This window comes from Hypomesus nipponensis, chromosome 3, assembly GCF_054491055.1.
Source record: "Hypomesus nipponensis isolate SF chromosome 3, ASM5449105v1, whole genome shotgun sequence".
NCBI lineage: Eukaryota > Metazoa > Chordata > Actinopteri > Osmeriformes > Osmeridae > Hypomesus > Hypomesus nipponensis.
The window spans coordinates 14,466,344-14,490,798 of record NC_140363.1 but is presented as its reverse complement, the minus strand read 5'-3'; the positions used below and the strand labels follow the sequence as shown (position 1 = coordinate 14,490,798).

At 42.9% G+C, this 24,455-nt stretch overlaps 1 protein-coding gene across 1 annotated transcript in view; it reads left to right on the top strand.

The window, feature by feature from the left end:
• Positions 1-7,819: 7,819 nt before the first annotated feature.
• ltk (leukocyte receptor tyrosine kinase) overlaps positions 7,820-24,455 on the top strand; it is a 35,841-nt gene continuing 19,205 nt past the window's right edge. Inside the window, exons 1-6 of the mRNA XM_084678222.1 lie at positions 7,820-8,012; positions 19,442-19,540; positions 20,769-20,924; positions 21,204-21,432; positions 23,751-23,890; positions 24,206-24,343. Coding sequence (XP_084534348.1) covers positions 7,958-8,012; positions 19,442-19,540; positions 20,769-20,924; positions 21,204-21,432; positions 23,751-23,890; positions 24,206-24,343 — 817 coding nt within the window. The 5' untranslated portion in view covers positions 7,820-7,957. The remainder of the gene's footprint in view (positions 8,013-19,441; positions 19,541-20,768; positions 20,925-21,203; positions 21,433-23,750; positions 23,891-24,205; positions 24,344-24,455) is intronic.

Sequence of the window (24,455 nt, the reverse complement as noted above, 5' to 3'; positions counted from 1 at the left end):
GAGAGAAAGAGAGTGTGAGAGAGAGAGAGTTTGTGTGTGTGAGAGAGAGAGAGAGAGAGAGAGAGAGAGAGAGAGAGAGAGAGAGAGAGAGAGAGAGAGAGAGAGAGAGAGAGTGAGAAAGAGAGAGTTTGTGTGTGTGTGTGAGAGAGAGAGGTAGAGAGGGTGGGGTCATTTATCTTTCTATCTGTCTATCTTTAGCAAACACTATAGCTCATTTAGCCACTGCAATGTGTTTTACAATGGCTCCCCTGATGGCAGTATTGATTAACTCTACACTCAAGTCCTGTTTTCTCCTGCAATGAACATTTGTGATCATAACATCTACTGAGTTTTACAGTTTTTGCGGCCTAATTGCATTGAGCATTATATTGCATCATGCAAACATTTCTGAATGTGTGTATGATTTCTCTCCAAAGCACACTCGTGTTTTGACTCTCCCGAAATGGGTCGGCACACTCGTCACGCACACGCACACACATCCAACTTCTGCTAAGCTGGTCGGTTGTCTCTCTGTGTGATCTCTTCCATCCCCAGCTGAGCCTTGTTCAATATTTCAGCAGTGACACACTGAGACTGGTGTTTCTAGAACTAGGGGTACAGGACTAAAGTTGGCCAGGAACAACACAAAGGGATCGTACACGCGTCATAGTCCAACAGAACACAGCTTTTTTGCCTAGTTATGTGTGTATGTGGGTTTGTGTACCTGGGCTGGTGTATACTGTAGATTATGTGTGTGGGTGTGTTTGTGTGTGTACTGTGCTGCAGGAGTGTGAGTCCAGCAATAATGTGGTGATCCAGACCTGATCAGGATGATGACATCAGTAGGACAGAGATGAACAGCAGTTTCTCTAGCTCAAGGCTAGACCGTAGCCCCTCCCCCTTTCTCTGTTCTACCTTCTCTGTCTGCCGTCTCTTTTCCTTTCCTGCTTTCACCCCTATTTCCTACCCCTGTCCGACTCCATCTTAATTCTCTCTCTGCCTCTCACCTTCTCCCAATGTCCCCTCTTCTCTTTCCTTCCTCCTCCTCGTCCACTATGTTTCCTAATGATGGATTGCTTTATCCTGCCTGTGCGCGTGCCCAACCTCAACCCCCAACCCCCATTGCTTGATTGAAACCGAAACATAAGGCGACATTAAGATCTGGCAGAACGACAGACTTGAAGAACTCCTATTCTTCAGAAATGCATCAAATACGCTCCGGATGAAGAAAATTCGTTTTTTTTTTACTTCACAAAAGTAGCTCTCTGACCTGGCACAGAATAGGAGAGCTGAGCGGATGTCTGTAAAATACGTCCTTCATTAGCCCTCAGATTGACACCATTTGCTTGGCGATGACTGAAGACAACAAATTGAAACCTTAATTTGCAATCTGTCTGTAATTAGGGTAACATGGTATTGGATTGAAGACCAATGAATGTGCTTGCGTCTAGATGTGTAGAAACGTAAACTGTAGATCCCTGGTGGTCCCATGAGTTTGCAATAAACCGTCATCCATATGAAGTCCCTCCGAAGGTTTCATTATAGTGTCCGAATGTTCCCCTCTCTCAGCCTGCCAAAGGGCCACCTTAGAGTTCGGACAAGAGCACTGTGAAGAAACATACAGAAACACGCACACAAGAACAAACCCATACTCTTAAACACCCTCTTAAACTCTCTTTATACTGTCTCAGTCCAATTTTCGAAACTCCTCTCTCTCCCTTTCTCTCTCTATTTCTTACTCCCTCCCTTTTCTATCTCCCCCAGATCATTTTGAGTCAGGACCTGCTGTATGGATTTGGCCCGAGGTGCTGTTCTCTCCACTCTCCAGACCCCTTCACTCTCCATCTCTTTACATCCCTGTTTTCACTTCTCTCCTCACATCGTTTTTTCCCATCTTTCAGAGCCCTGTCTTCAGATACCCTCAGTGTTCCGCCATTTCCCCTTGACAGTACTCCATCCTCGTTTGGGTAAAGTCTCCTCCAGAATTGTGGAAATGGATCACTCCACAGAGATATCCCCATCTAATGGGATAAGCATCCAATGTCTTCGATTCAGGACATTTTATTTTGTGATTTTCCCTAGGTTAGAGCCTAACAAAGACCAGCAGTGTGTGGCCAAAGGGAAATTAATTCCAGCCATTTTACTTGGCTCGGTCTTTGCCCTCAGAGCAAGACCCACGGTGTTGTCTTAACCCAAGTGTTTCCACGACTACCTCTGATGTTCACACCCCCACACACACATACACATAGACTGGGGTGAGTTTCATGCAGTGAGGTGACCCGTTATATCAGTTGACTTCTTGTTTGTATAATCAGCACAGTGTCATGTGATCGTCGACCCCCATATGTAGTCTCCAGAGGGCCAGTTTAAGAGTGCATTTACAAACAGGAAAACTAATCTGCTTGGCCTTTAGCTACCTGTCAACAGAGTCTACAAAACAAGCTGTTTTACATGACATTATATTCATTTATTCAACCTTATTCATGTATTCAACCTCTGTTTCACAGAGAAAGAGTGAACATTGAAATAAAGAGAAAGAGATGTATAGTGGACACATCGAACTTGTGAAAGAGACAGAGAAATGGGATGTAAGAGATGCAAAGACAGAAAGTAGGATCGACAGAGAAGATAAACAAGACTATGATAGGCCTCAGTGAAAGTGTACAAAGCCCTTTGAAGCATCTCTGTTTGTACAGTGTTGCAGTATACAGCCTCACCAGCATCTCACACTCAAGGGGGCAAGTATTCACCATAGAAATATGATAAAGACGCCGGTGTCATTTGGTCATCTATTTCACTCTCACTGATTAATTTGGCTGCTATCTTAAGCTCAGAGAATACAGCAAGGAACAGGCACACAGTAGTATTCTGGGACAGTGAAAATCCATTGGAATCCCATCGTTTTGAACAGTGTGAATCACTGAATCAAAAGAATGCCACGGTTGCTTTGGAAAGTACCCAGAATCTTAAAAAAAACAAGTTTGTCCATGCTGCCTTTCCAGCCTTTGGTCCTGCATTACCAATCCCAAGAAAACAATGATTTGCTGGTTACATGTGGGTGAGTTGAACATCAGCAACACTGAGTCTGGATGGGAGGAGACAGACACTGTCAGGCCCAAACAAGCCTGTCTCTCTTTAACTCTTATTAAATTAAACATCAAGCAAAAACAGTTTCCTGTTGACAAGGACACTTGTGTAGCCTGACAATGATAATCAAGTCAGCTAAGGGATGTATGAGTGATGCACGGACAACAGCAGACAGCCAGTCTGTAGGATTGTTGTGACGTAGGATAGACTATTTCTAACTGGTTAAACTGTATATACTCATTTGAAGCACTTACTGTACACCTTAATGGATGATTGGCTATTCATTTCTGCACTTGACAGCAATTCATCACATCGTCACAATCCTCTTTTTTGTCAACAAAAAAGCCAATTGAGATTCACCTCTGCGCACCGTAATATTCACAACAGAGTTTTTAGCCCAATGTTGGCCCTTTAGGGAAAAACTGTAATTATCAAAATACGTACAAACCTGAAGTTCTACTGTGTGTGATCATAGTTGTCTTGAGGTGATGTCATCATGGGCTGTTCCCTTAGGATTCAACACAGTAAACTTCGACCTGAATGACATTTCCACATTATTCTCAATTGGTGAGACAATGGAGCCACTGTAGAGGTGATAAGACTGGAGTCTGGCAATCAATAATAAGCTTGTGAATACAGAAAAACTGTTGTTTTTTTTGTCCATCCATTTCAACGCATTATGTCTTCAGACTGCTTCAGACCAGGCTTAATGAAATAACAGGACTTATTTCCCCTCTACGCACATAGCCAGATCTGATAGGAAAGTTATGAAGTTGAAAGCCATGTGCAGAACTGGGAAGATGCCAGGAACACTGATGTGCCGCTGTTGAGGAGGCTCCATGGCTGTGATAGTTGATGCGTGGCTCAACTTTCTGTCAGGGGTGTTTGTACAGTGCAATATGTATTTATGTAGGAATGGGAATTGAATAAGACAAAATGAATGAGAATACTGTATGATATCCAAATGTTATCCAGATTGCTTCCCAATAGAGATGTCCACATCCAAAGTATTGGATTGTCAGGATAGCAAAGTTAAATGACATTTAAGTAGAAACAACTTCAACAATATCAACAAAATGCCATACCTCAGTCAACAGTGAGTAATTTTAAATGTCTGAATAATTTTATTGCAATACTATGACAATTGAGCAGATTATTACTATTTCTCTTCACATTCTCAAAGCAAAATTACACTTGTTTAGTTGACAGATCAGTGGTTGACTGTGTTAACTGTGAATGACTGTGTGTTGCTGTCAAAAACTGTGTCTTGCTGCTCATCTGCGTCCTGTTGTTGATGGTGTTGGGTCCAGGAACAAGGTGATCCACAGCTTGCAGGGTCGGGCCAGGCCGGTCTCTCATCTCTGTCAGCCACAGTGGAGCTCACTTACAGATGGTGTAATCATATCAAATCAAATGTATTTGTATAGCCCTTTTTACACGCAAGCATGTCACAGAGGGCTTCACATACGCCCATAGAACTGCCCCTCAACTAACCTCAACCCTCAAGGAAGACAAGGAAAAACTCCCAGAAAAACTCCCAACGGGAGAAAAAATGGAAGAAACCTTGGGAGGAGCAATTCAGAGAGGGATCCCCTCCTCCAGAGACGGTTGGTAAGAGAGAGGAGCAGAACACAAGCTAAACATAGTCATACAATGTCAATGGGTTTTGTAACACCAAAATCCATTGTTCGGCTTTATAGACGTTGGATGGGACCTGAAAACTCGCTGTTGGCCGTCGTGGAGACTGGTTTCCGGTTGACGACCTGGTCCAGCGTTGGTAGACCGACGACCAGGCAGGTCCTGACAGCTCAAACCCCCCACACCACAAGGGATGTGTGGGGGCGACAGAGAGGAGAACAGGGATTAGAGAAGGTGTAGGTGATGCTCTGTACCCTGGATGACGTAAGGCAATGGAACATGCTGTGAGCAATAATGAATGGGAGCCTAGATGTCCTGGGTATGAGAGAGAAGCTTTGCTGTGGTTGTCAACTCCTCATCATTTCACACACCATGTGTTAGGGAAATACACTGTCTGGATGTCATGAATGGGTAAAGTTATACTTAGCAAATCCCTGTCATCTTCTGAATACAGAATTCTGCATGAGATTAGATTCCGACAATTCCGTAATGCACAAAGGACCTCACAAAACCTTTTTGAATTGTTCCATGGTTCCGTCTGTAGATTGTTGAATATAGAGAGAGTGGTCTCTCTCACACACACACACACACACACACACACGAGTTTCTCAGTCTCTTACCTTCTCACAGCAGCCGCTGCCTTGGGAATCAGTAGCAGGCTTCTCAATGAAAACACATCGTAAATCAAACCTGAGATATTGGGTGAATTGAAAAGGTTATCTGGTTGTTGGTGACAGTGGTGATGATATTTGAGGTGGTGATTGTGATGGAGGTGATAATGGTGTTGGTCATAATGGCAGCAGTGTGAGATAAAGTCTAAGTGTGTTCTCCAGAAAGCACACATGGTCACTGCACAGAGGTTCCTGCAAGGTACAGATGAGATGGGCCGTGGCTGTCAGACACATCATGCCTCTTAAATTAAATAATTACAGAGAAAGACAGACAAGGTTTCAGTACTCAAAGACCCCTTCTGTCATCCTTCGAGCTCTCCTCCTACTTTTCCTCTCCACTACTTCCTCTTTCTCAGTTTACAAACAGATCATTTTTTGTTTTCTCTGGTCGATATGAAATGTCACTTAAAGGCAGGGTCAAACACAACCATTTTTGCTTGGGTTCCAAAGGATTCAAACCAAACTATCCCAGTCACGCCATTCAAAGCCACTTGCCCAAAACATAAATGCGGTGTTTGACTTCTGCCGGGTGGTGGGTCTGTAGACAGATAGGTATCCCATTCAATCATTGCATTGACGTAAAGGCACACCACAACAACATTACCAACCCTGTCTTTCATAAATCCTGAGACAAAGCATTAATTCTGAAGCCCACTAAAAGTAATGATGCTATGGTAATTTAATCCTCTGATTTAATTTGAGATCATCCTGAGATATGGGGGCAGTCATAAGGAGGTCAAGATGGCACCATAAGAGGAGACCCCAGGCAATGGGGTACAGGCTGAGTGGGAGGAGTGAAAGGAGGCAGTGTGTGGGATATAGGAGGCCGAGTAAGGAGGGAGAAGTGCTGGGTGAGGAGGCTGTAGGGCAGGGGTTGGGGGGAGAAGGGCAAGGTGAGGGGGAGAGTAAGGGATGGGTAGTCAGGATGAGAGGAGGCAATGTGTGGGATGGAAGAGGCAGGGTGAAAAGAGAGAAGAGGCTGGATGAGGGTGGAGAGGGACTGGATGAGGGTGGAGAGGGACTGGGTGAAGGGGAAGAGGGACTGGGTGAGGGTGGAGAGGGACTGGGTGAGGGTGGAGAGGGACTGGGTGAGGGTGGAGAGGGACTGGGTGAGGGTGGAAATTGGGCAGGTGAGGATGAAGAAAGAAGAGTCATTCGGTTGTTCCCAATCATCCATGAGGTCAAATTCCTGAAATCCTTCTAAAGCTGTTCTTGATTAACCTTGCCTAGGCAACGGGTGCTATGGAACCTCTGCAACTTATTAAGATACTGGAGTTGACTGATTTACTGTAGCCTACCTTAACATAATAAAACGCAATTTAAGACACCCTGAGAAATGACCTCCAGCTGTTGCTCTATATGTCGGCTCAGTTTGTCATCCTCTGCTGACTTCTCGGATGATTGTGTCTGAGACACAACTGATGTGTGTGTAACTATACATACACACACAGGACGGTTTAACAGACATAGCTGTCTCCTTTGATCGCAGGATCTCTACATATTAATCATTCATCAAGCACAGGACAGAAGTCTCCAAGCACTCTATGTAAAGCACTTTGAGCTGCAATTCTTGTATGAAAAGTGTTATGTCAATAAAGTCTTACTTACTTACTTACTCTATGAAAAACACATGTCAGAGATAGACGTGGAAGTCAGATTGCAGACCAGGCGTGATGAACTGGGACATGGGCATTGGCTTACAGGCCTCCATTCACCTCCTAAGGAAATCTTTACAAACGAAATGTAACATGATGTTGTATTATGACAGATGTATTTGAGAGTGAGTACTTGGTCTGTCACTACATGTTCAAGCATTTTAACTCGCTGGAATGTTGAGTTGAACATATGTTGTTATTGTTCCATTGAGATATTGCTTCTTCATAAACGTATTTTCCAGAAACATTTGTTTCAGTAACATATAACTGAGTACTCTGAGTATTGCCTGCCAATCAATTTTTTGAGGGGGGAAATAAATAAATAATATTGTAGCTGGGAGAAAAGTATTTTGTTGTAAATGTTAAAAGTGACATGGTCCTCTCAAACTATAATGGACAGTTCTTATGCATTCAGTTAGCAGACCCTTAAATTCCCCCCCAAAAAGGGATGTTTGAACTTCCAACACTTGTTTGGCAGTCAAATGTTCTACTCCCTAGCCATTCCCATGCCCTGTAGGGGTTTCAAAAGTATCAGCACAGGATCTATCTCATTTGACTGTAGCCTACTGAAGACTTGTCCATTGTCAGTTAGTCCTAACTCTTCATCTTCATTCTAGAGGTTTACATAGTGGTCAAATCTTCACAAGCAGGCTGTAGGGCCAAATGTCTGTGGGTCCTTAACTCTAACCGGAGAGAGAGAGGGAGAGAGAGAAATCGCCAGTTTTAGTTAAGCCCTTGAGGCTGCAGCTTCAGCATCACTGGAATGCATCTCAGCGCCTGGGTCGAAGAGCTGCACTAAACGGCGAGCGCACGTGAAACCAACTGATTCCGAACTGGGAGCGTGTTTCGGTTGTTTCCCCAACTGCATAGATGTGGACGTAAAGGTGGAAGAAGAAGCTTCGTCCCAGGATCATATATAGACGAGTCATGGATTATTTTAAACCCAACACTTTTCTTCAAATAGCTTTCAGCGTCTTGATAGGTAAGCATCTGAAATTACGCAATTTTGCATGAAATATGATCAACCGAGTCACGAAGGGAATAAAGTCACTTTCTGAAATCTTGATACGGTTTAGGCATTTCTGGTACATATTTCTGTGTTCAGCACAAACTTAAAAAAAACTTGATGATAAAGTGAATGTATTTCTTGTGATAATTCTCCTGAAATGGAATGAATTCCGTCTTATTTTTTATCGCGCCAACAAACTCACGAGTGCCAATTCATTGAGAATCCAGCGTGAAACCAACAACTTGAGGGCCGTGTAATTCACCCCAAATACATCATTTTCTGTGGTAAATTGGTATCGATTTCGAAACGAATTTCTCTCCTCAAAAATATTGTAGTGCTTGGTCAGTGGGAAAGTGAGAAAAACCATAGCATATACTCGCATTAAACGTAGGACACACAAACAATGTTTACGCTTCAATATATTACCTCTACTCTTAATCTAAAAGCCTACATCGATCAAGTGCAAAGGATTTTCCTAAAAAGCAGTTAATTTATTTTGTCCTTTGAAATGCGCCACTTATAGGCCTACACAGCACACATTCTCAATTGTTGTCTATCATTTCAAATGAATAAAAAGGGATAGTTTAGAATATTTGGGTGCCTGACCTTAATGAAATATTGTACTTAATTTACTCATTCATGCCTGAAGTTTATTCCATTTAATTCGATCTGAATACAACTATGAACACTGATTTGTCGTCAGCTCGCCTCTGCCGTGCTACGGTCGCCAGTGGTTGCTGCTGCACGAGCGCTGCCAGCATTGGGCTTCTGTATCTTACACACTTGTAATTTTTTGGGCAAACTGTATCAAACTGTCTCGAAAAAAAACTAAACAAATCTAATTAGAAAGGATGTAGGCTGAAACTAAGTCACATACATGGACAATTAAATGTGAGTTATATACATGTGCATATTGGTTATATTATGGACACAGTGGTGTCCATATCAACACCTTCACATTCTGAAACATAAATTTGCTATGCATTTAAATATATCAAAGGAAAACACAAAGTAACACTGAATTCAGACACGAAAAAGGACAAGCTATGAGCTCAATTGGCTCAAACTCCTCACATGGAATTGATTATCTCCTCTCCTTCCTTATATAATTCTAATGTTTAGAGACGTAGGCTTCCTGTATGAATCTCAGATCTTTAGTATGCAGCCCGGCAACCCCACCATGGCTAGCATAAAACCTGGCAGCAGGAGACTGCTGTGAGGACCACAGACCACCGGTATTGCCGTACAGTACGGGTTTGAGTGTGACTGCTCCTTTGTTTGGGGTCAGACTCTTGCTTTTAGTAAGATTGAAGAAAACCAACACAGCAAACGAGGACGGACCTTACAACCTGATTTGAGGTTACAGTCGAGCGGTAACACAATCATTGATTCGTGAGAATACGACTCTGTGCAGGCTCTTATGAAGGTGGAGGCTCTAATGAAGGGGAATGGTTCAGTGTCTTGGAGTGGTTTGTGTTGTAGGCTTCTAAGGGTGTGTAATGGAGGAAAGCAGATCAACTTATCGAATTGTCATCTCAGTAAGAGTATTTGCGTTTGACGAGGGCCCATTTGACCCAAGTCTGGTGAGTGTCCATGTCTGATCTAGTGGTGGAACTAGCTGGAATCAGAAAACTACTCAATCACTCAACTCCTTGAGACTGCATTCTCCTTGAGATGTTCAGTTTATTTGATCTCAACACCCCCTCTGGTTTGCTGTTGGGTCTCTCTCCCTTTACACGTAAGAGCTGCTGTTTAAGTGTTCTATGAAGAGAAAGTACCTGCAATGCTACCTTTCACATCCATTCACACTTTGAAAGGCCACATTTAGAAAGAACTTGAGGTCAATCTAGAGTAACCCTGCAGTGACTCCGGTCTAAAATGTGGAAAGAGTGGACTGGTTAATTGATTGGGTTTGGCTAACATGGTATTGATTTTACAGAAGCCCTAAGCTGCTTGTTAGCAGACTTTGTACTAATGCAGTGCGTGATCTTGCCCTAGCACGGTCACATTCTATTGACACTGAAGGTCTGTCGTTTCACTGAAGTGAGGGCTTTCTGGAGAGTGCTGTAGGTGTTTGTGGAGCGTATGAGGTGGCTCTGAGGTTAAGACGTATAAGCCTGACAGTTGCCTCTCCTCCTGGGTTAGTGATACAAACGGTTCTGTGGTTGCAGTTTGGAAGAGCTACCTGCCTGTTTTGTGGGTTCTACATGGACATGCCTCATCCTTCTCTGATTAGGTTATCTAAGAATGTCTTCTTCTGGGAGTCATCAAGGGACTTTCTTGAGTGTGTCTCCCTGTGGGAAACGTGTCATTTCCTGGGTATGTCTATTTGGAAGTCACCCTTCCTTTCCTAGGTGTGACTCCTTCTCTTCCTGCTGGACATGTGTTAGATGTTAGATCCAGCTCTAATTTCTGCTCTAATCAGTGTCAGGTCTGTCTTCTGACAGAATGGCCAGCTGGACCAAAGCCATGGCCATGATGTGGCCTTCACAGAAGAGTCAGATGAAGAAACAGCTGTGTCTCTGACCCAGCCAAGGATGCTAGGTGCTTTAGCCCCAGACCACTAGTCTGTGCTAGGTGGCTTTCAGGCTGTGATTGAAATCATTGTGTATTTTATTTTGTCTTATATGAATCCTTTTGGCACCCCAAGGACATGTTACTCAGTGAAATCACAGATGGTCTTTGTTCATCTGACAGGACTGTCAAACGTTTATCATATCCCAATGGGTAATTTGAAAAATATGTTTTGAAATTATTATAATTTTACCTTTGATGTTTGATGCGACTCAAGGTCGTTTTTAGAATATGTGACACAGATGGTACAGATGTTGATGATATCTCTTTAGCTCCTCTCTACTATATTACCCCCCAATTATAAGTGACAGCAACTTCATTAAATATTGCATTCCCATATGAAAGGATATCTGAATTGTAAATGATCTGACCTTCACTGATACCCTTTACAAATGAGAAATCTTAATCATAGGTCTCCCACAGGATTCTCATGTTTTACCAAGATACTCACACCCCAAATAATCCTGATACCGGATGTTCATTTACCTGCCTTAAATATCAATACTATAATGGTGCCCTGAACTGCTGAGTGCTGCAGGTATCACACATGGTGTAGCCTGCCAAGAAAGGGCTTTCACTGTAGGTTGTGCAACACGCCAGTAAAGTCTCAAATTGTAATGCAATTTAATTTAGAGCAATAGAAATAATCAATCTTGATTGGCTTAACAGAGAGAGTGTAGAGGGAGCGGGGTCTGTTTCATAGCTCAAATATACATCAACACACCACTGCGGTGGCTATTGCAGTAGAGAAAACAGACCCAGATTTCAGAGTGTTTTCATTATGACTTTAGGCCAGGACTGTTCGGCAATGACATTGTTCATAAATTCTTTCATAATTTGTGATGATAAGTAAGCAGTATTTGTCTCGCTGCTATCTAAATATACATTTCTTCTCAAAGGACCAGGAGTCAAATTGCCAATACTTAATGAGATTGAGTAGTTAAGTAAACTTTATTGGCACATACTCAAACACAATGTGTTTGTATGTGTTTGTGCATGTCTTCCTGCACTCGTGTTGATTCTTAGTTCCAGGCTTGTGTCCCTGTCTCTGTCTCCTGCAGTATGAAACATCTGTGGTCAATGTTTGGGAAAACAACTGCGGGTCTAGGGTCCAGATAGGCATGAACCTTTTCAGACTGCTTTGTCACATGTGGAGAGCAGAATAGTTTCTTAGCAGTTGTCTGGCAGGGAGTCTTGGCTCTGAATGAAAACAGAACGTCTCAATGATGCTGAGGGGACAAAGAAAGAACCAAAGTGTGTCCAGTATCAAGTATCCACTAATACAAGTTGGATTGTCAAGGAAACCTGTTGACTTTTAGGGTAACTGTGTTTGCAAGTTTGTGTAGCAAATGGTGTATTTTCGTATTGATGCATATTGATGCATATTAATGCATATATGCAAATATGTTTTGGGTATTGTCAATTGCAAACATCTATACAAATCTATGTTTGTTTTAAGTGAACTTGAACTAGAATGTAAATTCTGTAGCTCAGACCTGATCACAATACATGAAGAAAAGTCTTCCACAGTGCCATGGGTTCCAAATTTACATGCTATCAATGTAAAGTATCAAGAAGTAGTTATCATATAAACATTGAGACAGAAGAAAGCAGACAGACAGACAGACAGCAACAGACATACAGACATACAGACATACAGACACACAAACAGACATACAGACAGACAGACAGAGACAGGATGTGTGTGAGAGAATGTTGTGGTTTTTCAGCGTAAAAGGAGAGGTACAGCGGCCAAGCAGACCTTAGCGAACGTATCTCATTTAATCCAGACCAAGCTGCAACCAATTAAATGATGAATTGAATTATAGGGCTTAATTATTTTGGAAATGCCAGGACCTGCTTCATGAATGGGCCCTCAGAAGTGTTGCAGTAAAGGAGCAGTGTTTTAGTTTTACAGCAGTTCACCTAGGCCAGTCTCTGAGTTTCTTCTTGACCATGCTGTTTTGACCAGTGCGGCAGAGAGATACTAGCAGGTAGAAAAAAAAACGCACTCTCAAGCTTGCTCGTTGCTTCTTTTGACCAGTTTATTAGGATGACAGACGCGTTTCGGCCTAAGCCATCGTCAGTGTGTTTTTTCTACTTTAAGTTATGAGTCTTTTTTCACTCGCACCCTGAAATCGCCTTTTATTTTGGAAGCAGAGCGCGCCTATCCTTAAAGATAACTAGCAGGTGCCACTGTCCTGTTACTTTGTGACAATTAAAAAAAAACAGGGACTATACTTGCTTCACCACCCGAGGGTGATCGCACAGTGTGTGTGTGTGTGTGTGTTGGTGTAACAATGGGTTATAGGGATAACACAATTTTGAATTGGACTGAATTGTGGGTCCTCACAAGACAGAGTAAAAAACAAATGTGTGTTTCTGTAGCGCTAGCTCTATGTGTCCCTGCAGGCCCAGCATATGGGTACAGGTAGAGCCACTAATATCACCAGCCCTACTGAGCGTGACAAACCAGGACAAAACCTATTTCCTCTGAGACTCTGGATATATCCTGTGTGTCACTGTCCTGTCTGCCCCAATCCCCAGATTGGGATGTCAGCTCTGTTGTTAGACAGATTGATCTGGTGAACAGCATCAATTTTCACTCCGGACAATGCTGCAGGAGTGTTTCTGCTTGTTGATTGGACGAGGGCAAGGGTGCATTCAGAAGGCACTAAACAAAGATGATTTTTGTGAAATTGAACACGTCTTCCCGAGGCGGCTTCTCAAACCAGTCCGTACCCACAGTGGCCTGTGCTTTGTGTGTTCTCTGTTGATGATATCCTAAACAACGGACCAGTAAAATGTTCCTGTTCTGAAAGCAGTTCATCTGGAACAAAGACAAAAATAACACCTGAAACATAATTGTGTGTGGTGGCTAGAGACAGGCAGCCAGCTAAATAGACAGGCAGGCAGAGAAAAAACAGACAAATGAATAGGCAGAAGAAAGAGAGAGAGAGGGAGAGAGAGAGAGAGAGAGAGAGAGAGACGGAACGTTTCCGGTGGAGTTCGTTTTGGAATTCATTCTGTTATCATTGGTTGGTCTCTGTTGGTTCAGTCTTCCTTGACTTCCCATCGGGGTCTTGAATGTCTCTGGCAAAGACCCTAACCCCATTCTCAAGCACATACATTGACAAGGGTTTGTTAGTGTCTCTGCCTTGAGAATTTAGTTGGGGTTAGACCAACAGCATGTTGTTTTTCAACCAGTTATTAGAGCTGGTGCAGTTCTACATTGATGGAAAGGATAAACATAATTTTGGGATTGAAGGATAGAGAGGGTTCCGTAATCAAGCAGCCAATGTGATATTGGATTGACTGACAGGATTTTAATTAACCTACTGTTAATTAAATATAGCAAAGGTCCAAGGTCAAGAACTCAGGTTTGCTTGAATTAGAAATAACTGAAATTAGTATTGCTGCCAAAATGACAGTCCAGAATACAGTATTTTAACCCATGACACTCCACTTTTCAGAGGATGGTTCTGCCCTGCTGTTTACCTTTGATTCAACCATGTAACACTCAATTAGATAACAAACAAATGACATGTGAGTGTGTGTGTGTGTGTGTGTGTGTGTGTGTGTGTGTGTGCAAAAAAGTATGAAGCAAGCATAACATACCAGTGCTGTTTAAGAGTTCATGGGTGAGTGTCATTGTAATGGTGAGGCTGCTTTTGGATGATTTGTCTGTCCACATTTGTCAGAATGGCTAAGGAGCTGCACAGATGTGTGTGTGTGTGTGTGTGTGTGAGAGAGAGGTAGAAAGGTAAGGTGGAAGGTGCGTGTGAGGGTCCTATGAATCATTCATTCTTGAGTTCCAATCCAAGACTGAAAAACCATATCTGGTTTGTATTCAAGGTCAAACAAGCTACTTTACTTTAGAGAACATTATTGCTGCAAAGATAAACACAACAATCATGTGTTTATGAAAAAAAGAAGTTGTTGTCGTTCCAGCTGAAAACGGCACAAAGGTAATCAACGTAACTTTCTAGGCTCTGTTCAGCTCGACCAGTTAGAGTTGCTGATCTTCTGACAGGTTGGCATAGAAGCAACTGTGGCCCTATTTTTGAAGAAGCAATTGACCTGTTGATCCAAACTAGCTTCTCAGGATCTGTTAGGCCCCACCTGTTTTTGAACTCAGATGAGTCAGAAAACAGAAGGAGTTGTTAAGCTGTTTTTGGAGGACAGAGATCGTCCATCTTCATTGCTTTCCTTTAATTGCCCTTGCCTTATCACCAAGGTAACACTCCTCTCTAAAAACTGATGCAGATGTTTCAGTGGGGCTGTGTGTGTGCATGTTTGTGTGTGTTTGTGTGTTCATGGATGTGTGTTATGTAGGCGATGTTGCTGTTGGATGAACAGGTTCCTACATGGACCTGGTGCTGAGAGTTCAAAGCTAATGAAGCTGAAGCTGCAGACATACTGGTGATGTTCTTTACTTCAGTTTTACTGTGGAGGAACTATAAGTTCTCATAAAGGGCCTAAAAAAGAAGGCAAATGAACTCATCATCATAGATTACTCACTACAAGTTTATTGGTTTTGTTTTATGGAGGTGGGACCATTGTAGTTATGTCCTGCCAAGACATTCCATGTACTTTCAAAGGGTTCTCACATAAATGATACCCGATCATTCCGTTCCTGTTTGTTTTGTGGTGTATGATTTAATTCTGTTAGGTGGTTTTTCTGTTTTCTGTTTTCGCAAAAGTGATCAAGTTGTAGCTCTGGGTTCAAGCATCTGCAGCACTCGCCCCCCCCCACCCCCCCCCCCCCACCCCAACACACACACACAAACACAAACACACACTCGTCTCCCCTAGTGCCCTAGATCTGGTCTAATGGTCTGATGGTGGTGTTTCTGCGATCCATTTTCTATCTCTGTCTCTTGTACCATATAATTGTGCCTTTGGGTTTGGAAGATGCATTTGATTACTTAGAAACTGAACATATTTGCGAGTGATTCATATAAAGCACTCTGTTCATCCAGTCCATTATTCGGTCTCGCTATGGCTGCTCAGTGAAATACCAAAGAGAGCAAAGAGGACAGGAAGGTGCTGGAGGGAGGTGTGTTTAACATTTAGGCTGACGTCATCTGTCGTCATGCCACTGTGGTGCCATCTGTCTCCTAAGCTTAGTCTGTCTTTATTCATCGTCTTGTAAAGAGCGTTGTGTACATCTGGGTGTGAAATGGGCTGTGTAAAAAAGTATTTTCCGTTAGCTCTGTCAGTGGGATTTACAGTTTCTGTACCTTGAAGGAAAACCTACTTTTAGTTTCGATGTGGATGCAGGATGCAGTTTTTTCAAAGGGATTTTCAAGTTATTTTGTCTAACCTATGGGGTGAGAGTGCGGGGTTGGGTTCAAATACATGTGTTTACAGTAGGGTTTTTTTTATCAGACCTCCACAAAGTTCATGGAAGGTGTGAGGAAAAACTGTACACATGCTATCAATTAAATACTTTCCAACCCTGAGAAGCCCTATTATCAAGAGTAAACAGTCTCATTGTAACCTGGGGTTCTCTGATCTCACTGATCTCACCCCCTCGGGCTCTACCTTTGAAGTTTGACTGGATTTGGAGGTTATGCGCAAGTGAGTGTGTCTGTCAGTTATGCCATTCTTCTCCACATTCCTCATTCTGAGAGTAGTGTATAGACCATGGCTCCATCCAGTCCATATATATAGGGAATTTTCCAAATCTAGTTTTTTGTGTGTGCGAGCTAGTGTCCTCTCTAGTGGATAAGGCCTTATATGGATCAAACAGGTGCTGTCGAAGCAGATTCATCAGTGAGACGAGAGGAAAGGAGAGGAGGAAACAAGAGGAGAAAGGAGTTTAGAAGAAGAGGAGAGGAGAGAGGAAATGGAAAGAGAGGAGAGGACTGGAGAGAAAAGAAGAGTATAGGAGAGGAGAGAATGGGAAACGAGAGGAGAGGAAAGGAGAGAAAGGATAGGATGGATAGGAGGAGAGCAGTTGCGTAGTGGTGTTGGCCGGAAGGAGCAGTGTTGCAAAGAAAGCCCAGCTGTCTTTCTGTCAGAGATCAGATGTGCTCCTTTGACTAAGAGGACCACAACAGCTGCACCTGCAGACAGAAACCAGACACCAGACACCCATGGATTCTAACACACACACACACACACACACTCTGGAACAGTATCAATATTGCTCTAACTGCTCTGGTTAATGAGCCCAATCTTTCTTATCTCAGAGAATCTAATCTTACAGTCCTGTAGAGATATTTCACAACGAAATGAAAAGACGTTACAAAGTGGTCAAATAAGATAAAGACCAGGATTTGACTGAACTTAGCTTGTCACACTTAACTAATTTTGTCAAGTAGTTCAGTAGCTAAAATGCTAAACTAACAAAAAAAAATGAAAATGATATAATGGTCGACATTATCCAATCGAATGATTCACCAAGACTGATTTCTCATTTAACGTGTGATAAAAGCAAATACTCAAAACTCACTGTAGCTACATTGTACAATAGTTAATCCAGGATTGATTGTCAAAATGAACTCCCAATCAAGGGCGTAGTTTTGCATAGGGTCCATAAGGACTAGTCACGACCAAGGTTTGGGAAAGATTTGGTCTTGCAGGCTCGAGAGCGCATTGGTTAACTTGGAAATGTATTTTTCACTTTTCTGGGAGAAGAACATAGTATAGATAATAATACGAATGAGTTTTGCAAATATATTGGTCAAAATTTTTTTTTTGAAAATTATCAAAATAATATATTTGCAAAACTCAGTAGGAAATCTGAGACCAAACCTACGCCCTTGCACCCAATCAATAGCTTTCCACTGACATCATGAAGATCACATGCTTTCTTGGGGAGGCTTGCAAGTACATTCTATTCTGGTATTGATAATTGTCCGTCTCCAGACTTGGGTCTCAATCTTTTTATAGGCAGCATCACCGTATCCGGATCCATTAAGAAGGCACCATGTCCTCTTTGTGTTCTGGTGGGCATTCAATCCTCATCACAGTCTGTTGTTATCAATCGGCCTTCAATAATATCACTGCTCCGGCCCCACCCATGTGACCCAGCTGGACACAGTTGACAACAGGCTGCCCATTGTCCTTCTGCCCCTCCTCAGAGATATCGGCATGACGCAGGACCCACGTTCGTGTGTCGATGGCGTCTGTTGTCTTCTGACCCCCTCTTTATGATCTTCCTGTTTGGTGTGTTCCAAAGGCCCACTAATGGTCAACCACCCCCAGGGTGATGAGGATCATCTTATGTTCTGTTTCCGGTCATAAAGACAGTCCTGTTTCTGTGTGACCATGTTTGTCACACTCTCAAGTGAAATGGAGGCGTTTCTAATTATGTCTTTTCCATAATTAGCCTTTCTTATCTGCTCTGTAGATTTATAAAGCAAGTATTTCTGCTGATCTCCTGATTTGGGAGCCCAGATGTAAAGGGTACAGAACGTGAAGCATGGAGCTAAAATGATCCGACAGGAATGAGAAAACACCAGTGTGCCTTTATTGAGGTGTTTATAGTTGGTGAAATGTTCCTACGCCTCCAGGGCTTTAGGAAACTGCTAACCCTCTCAGCCCAGATGGGAAAAATGACCCCAAATATTTTTCCCTGGAGATGAAAATATTCGTTGTTGTGCTTATTCTCAGCTGCCAACTGCTTCTGTTCAGTTCGGCTTTTTAATAGAAGCAATCTTTGCTTCATAATACTGTTCAGTTTCTGTTGTGTGTTTTATAATCTTTCAGTGTGTTGGCTTATCTGGTTTTACGTAACTAGTCATGCTGATGAAGCCTGGCTCTTACACGTATCCATTGCGTCCAGGGTGAAGCTTAGTCATCGTCATCAGAGGGTCAGAGGTAGAGAAAGATGACATCCTGAATTTATGTTTGTGTGTGTATCTGGCAACCTGGTGCCAAACACTAGATTTTAAGCTGTTTGAGGGGTCTTCACTTGTCATGAAGTTGCTGACCAGCTTTAAAAGCTGTGGCATTTTATAAATTATTATCATAAATATGTCTTATTCCCCAAAAATGCTCAAGGTAACCCAATAAAGAAAAAAAAACCTGGTTTGATATCATGTCATTAAATACAATTTTCCCAAACAATGTATACTCAATTGAACAGGTTTAAACAAAAAGAGCTTTCAGGTTACTGGAAAAGAACATGAGCCAAGTCATAAACCAATTTCATGCAACTTTAAGAAACAAATACCGAGTTGGAAGGATTCCTAGTCAGTATTACAAATAGCAATGAAGAGGTCTGTCCTTTCATACAGCATGAAGCTGAACCAGGAGGGTCAAAGGTAAACTAAGCATTGTGACAATCCTACCCAGTAAATGGAGGAAGAACCCACCAGGTCTGAGATGGAGATATTCTTCTTCTTTTCAGTGCTTGAAGGTATTGCAGCACAGATGCTCAGCCAGTGGCATAAGGTCAAGGAGCTGTCTGTTGAGTCAGTGACATCCTAAGTTCAATCTAAATGTACGTTTTAACTGAAGCAGCTATACGCTTATAAATCGGGACAGGCCCTATGATGTTCATGGTCTGACTCAGTCTAAATGAGATACAGCAGACCAACAGGTGGCCGACCCTGGAATAGCGCTGACCTTTACGCTGCTGAACATCTGACTGTGCTCCACTGTGCTATCAATACGATTATCATCAACTGACTTTCTTTTTTCTCTACTCCGCCCCTCTTTCTCTCTTTCTCCATTCTCTCCCCTTTCTGTTATTTTCTCCATACCCCCCACTCATCCTCTTTTCTTTTGCTTTGTCTCTTTTTCCCTCTATCTCCATTTCTCTGTTTGCTTCATCGTCTTTGGTCCACCACTCCCTCCCTCCCTCCCTTCCCCAGTCAGCAGCTCCTGTCATGCTTTACTGGACCGGTCCTTGGAGGAGAACTTTCCAGACCGCTCGCTGCCTCCTCACCTGAACCCAGAGGATGACAGCCACAGTAAGACTAGACTAGATACATCTTTATAAAACTCTTTTGGTTTGTGGTACAACCTTTTATAGAGATTAGACCAACATTTTGTTTTTTTGAAGTTTCTCCCATCATTAGAAGGTTTTATGAAACGATTTTTATTCAGTTCCTACACTCTCCATACTACACTGTTTATATTAGCTTGGCCAGGGTCACTTTAGAGTGTATTGAGAAACACACACTTGTCAAAGTGAGTCAAAGTGTTTCCTGCAAATCGGCAGGCTTCCCATTAGCCTAATGGTGGAGACCAGGGTTGGATGTTTTTAGAGTTACAGTTTCAGATTATGGTGTTACGGGTATATAAATATTTCACTCCTGTCTTCAAACAATTATTATACAGATCAAGACCCCATCGTCTGTTTGTTACTGGTTTTAAACCAAAGCAAATTCAGTTGTCAGACCGATTATGGCATCATTCGGCGCGGCAATAAAAAAAAAGGTTATTACATATTTCACCCAACCACTTCCCATTGACATATTTTTGGTTCCTCCCGCAGGCCTTCCTTTGGCTTGCTTATTAATGGCCTCTCCAATTTCAACGTCACATGACAAACCCCCAACATTACCCAAACCCTTTCCTAGCCTCCCATCCCCTAGCTCAGGTCAATCCCTGGGTTCGAAAAGTTTTTTATGGCACGGGATCTAGTTTAATTTGTTACTATTCAGCCTTCTGTTCAAACAGTCTATCCTGCCTATTTAAGGTATAGCACACTTCCTTCAGATACCATAATTTAGTAGTTTACAGGAATAACATGATTGGACGATTGGATGATGAATGAAGTTGTCCAGGCGGGAGACTTGGGTTGTGACAGATGAGTCTTGGGATCTTAGCCGTGCTTCCCAGAGCTCAACAAAAGGGCCTGGATTTCAATGATGGAGGTCGAGAGCAGAGGAGGAGATGGGAAGGGGATGGGGAGGGGATGTGAAGATAGAAAACATGCCAGTGACAGTAGATCATGGTTGTCTTCATACTGTTTTCTATTCACTGGTCTCTGTTTCATGGCTTACTAACTAAATGAAATAAAGTGTATTGTACTGTGAACACTGGGCAGTTATCAGTTTAATCTAACTAAAATTGAATTAAATGATGGAAAAGTCATGGATAATGATAACACAAAGAGGATTTATGATCGTCCTGAGATCTTATTTAGTCCCTGGTGTGACACAGCTCCTAACCCAGCTCTTTGGCCCTGTCCAGCAGCTACCTCCTGTGATTTTGAGACCCCCTGTGCCTGGACCCTGTCCAATCACAGTGTCCGCAGCGACTGGCGGGTCAAGTCACCACGGCAACAGAGACCAAGTTTGCAGGTGGCCTTGAGGCCGGTCTCCGATCACTCTGAGGACAGCTCTGATGGTGAGAAGGGGAGGAGGAAGGAAGGAAAAAGTGTCTCATAGTGTTGTTTCCAACCTTCTCTCTATTCGTCTTTACTTCCTCCTTCCTTCATGCCAATCACTCTCCTCTCTCCTCTTCTTTTCTTCCCCCCTGCTACTTCCTTTCCCAACTCCCTCCCTTCTCCCAACCCCCTCTCTTCCATCTCCCTCTCTCCCTACCTGCCCCCCCCCCCTTTTCCTCATGCACTCTAAGAGGTTAGTTACTGTACACTAACCCTTATCTTTTCAATGTTTCCCTTAGGTCACTTCCTGCTTCTGAGCCCCTCCTCTGCAGCAGAAGCTTCTGGAAACTGTGAATACCACCTGACCAGTCCAGTGATGCTAGGCAGTGGCCCGCTGTGCTATCTGTATCTGGCACGCTATTGGTCAGGTCCCCGGGTGGGAAACTTGTCTGTCCTGGTTAGGCCTGCCCACTCAGCTTCAATCATCGGCTCCTCTGGCCTAAGGTCCAGAGGATATGATGGTGGCAGGTGAGCATGGCTCAACTTACTTACTCATCCTCTTCATGTCTGTTAACTGGCACAGAAGGCAGAGACACCTTAAGCTGTCAGATGGGTGGGTGGGTGGGTGGGTGGGGGGGGTCAGGTGGCTGAGCGGTAAGGGAATCGGGCTAGTAATCAGAAGGTTGCCGGATTGATTCCTGGCCGTGCAAAGGGATGTTGTGTCCTTGGGCAAGGCACTTCACCCTACTTGCCTCGGGGGGAATGTCCCTGTACTTACTGTAAGTCGCCCTGGATAAGAGCGTCTGCTAAATGACTAAATGTAAATGTTAAGCCGTTCAAAAACCTTTGTAAAGACAAACTCCTGAAACCACTCTGAAGCCCATTGGCCAAGCTTTGTAGCCTATAGCACTCTAATCACACAGATCCTGCAGGTTATTTTATTATTAGAGTATTGAGTAAGAATGATCAAATATAAGGACATGCTATTTTTCTTGGAACTTTTTTGAATTCTGGCAAATCTCCATTGCGGACTAGGCCGAGCTCAGAGAGGGTTTGAGGTAGAATCTGTGGTTATGGGCACTTAGACTAGTAGTAGTCTATCTGTACTTAGTGCAGGTTAGTGTCTGTGACTGTTTCCTATCATCTCTACTGATGGATTGAAGTGGCTGTCTAGCAGTACAGAGGTCCAGCTGTAAGGCTTTTCTATGCAGAGCATGGCTTGACATTGGATTGGCTTGACTAAAGAGATTTGACACAATCTTTATGGACCGTGGTACTTTGTAGCATAGGTATTGCATGGAATTCATTGATCCAGTTGCGCAAAATATCTTACTACAAAACTCGACACAGAGATAAAGAGCGTCTCCTAGATTTACCTATTGTTGGACAAATGTCCTTAATATTGATCTGCTCTAATGTTCAACTTGAAGCACTGCCATTCTGGAACAAGCTAAAAGCATTCATGTTTCTAAAAGGGGACCTTTGAATTGAAAATGAATATAATTGGCTGGGACAGAAGAGAGACGTATACTGGCCAATGAGGTTAGTTTGCTAGTAATAGGAGGAGTAGAGAGCATTAGAGTTTTGGGTGGCAGGAACTGCAGGACTCTGGGCTTGTATTCATCAAGCATCTTAGGGCTGGAGTAATCCACTACTTTTCCTCAGCAGTGAAGGGTCTGCAGCGTGGATGCACCTTCTGTAAAAGATCTGGAACCTAAAGTGCTGTATTCCTGGAGCGGCGGATTTAGCGTTTATACTGTAGAGCCATGAGGTTATCGAGGTTTATGGTAAAGATGATCTGAAGAATCTGGATAGAGAAACTGATTCATCATTTTTCCTCCTGACTTGGGGGCCACATGATATTGAGCATATCATTTTGTATTATAACTGCCTATACGCTCAAATTATCTTTGGCCCAGATTACAGTCAGCCTTTATTCAACATATAATCATTATGCCAATGTTACTCAGGCCAATGTTACTCAGGGAAAGAGGAGATCATTGTCCTATTAGCAAGGTAATATCTCTGAGCAACAGTGAAAAGATGCTCTCCTGCAGTTTCCCTCCAGTCATTTGTCTTTGGGTCCAAAAGAGCGGAGAGCTTAACTCAGCTTCTTTCAGGTAGGTGTGGGGCATACTTCAGCTGTGTATACAGGCAGAGACTATTCATTAAAATGCTTTTTACCAGTTCTAAAGTATTTATATGAGAAGTGCGAACAGAGCATATAGTTCAGTGTCAAACGTGCATTACTGTACTTTACTGTCAAATGTCACTTTTGTCCTGAGGAAGCGATTGGAGATGGACTTTTGCTGTGGTTGAGGTCATACTTCCCATTTAGCTCTCTGGACGTATGGTATATCACTTCTTATCTGACTCGGTTCACACTGAATAATGAGCCGTGTGGTGCCTCCAACTCTTCTCAGGGACCATTAATACCCAGCGGTGAGGTTTAGCACTGTTAGGACTTCCTGACAGACCGACTGATAAAAGGATTGTGGAGTTGAAGGATTTCTCGGTTCCCAGGGAAAATGGTTTAAGACTCTGCTACTCCCACATAAAGAGAGCTCATGCCTTCTACGCTGCCTGTCGCTAGGTTTAGGGAGAATTTAGCTTGGAAGGGGGCTAATATTTTAAATGTGGCACTTTCCTTACACAGTACATTAATAACACTGCTTTTAGTGTGACGCACAATGCAGTTATATGCAATGAACACTCTGTAGACAGTTTCATATTTTAGACCTGATAAACGCTCACAACCTAACGTGTAATGCAACAAATCAAAAGAAAGGAAACTAAAATGTAGTTAACTGTCTCTTTAAAACCTCTCCTGTGATTGATTGTGGCAGAGAGCAATGGGAAGAGCTGGAGGCTGAGATTGGACTGGTGGAGGAGCCGTTCCAGGTGACCCTGCTGTACCACTCTTGTCTGGGCAGGGAGGGAGCAAGCATGGCCCTGGACTCCCTGGAGCTCAGGGACTGTGAAGTGGGTGAGTTCACTTCCACTCCATTTGATTTCAATAACATTTAAATATGCCTCTTGTCTTCTATGAGACAGGTGTCCGCTGTATTAAATGGGTTAGTTGGGTTAGTCAAGAGCAGTTGAAGCACTCAGTTCCATAAAAAATGAAAATTAAGTATACTAGATTAACTATAATCCTTAGCATCTAACGAAAGGATTGTCTGTGGAATTTCCATAAATGATCTTGTCTTCGATCTTCATGTAATCATCTAAATTAAAGTAGGATCTGCAACTCAGGAACATGGAATAATAAAAGTGCCCCGTCTGTCTTGTTTGTCTGCAGGTCACCATGATCTGGATCTGGAGTTGGACTGTAACGCGAGGTCTTTTCACTGTGATGAAGGAGGCTGCATAGACAGAATGAACGTGTGTGATTTCCACAGTGACTGCCCTCTAGGGGAGGATGAGGGCGTTATTTGTGGTGAGTACTGGCTTCGACTTTTGCAAACTTCCTTAGTAGACACTGTGTGGTTGATGTTGCCTCGCTAGTGGATAGGTGTCCAGCATGTTATAGACCCAGGAAATCTAAATGT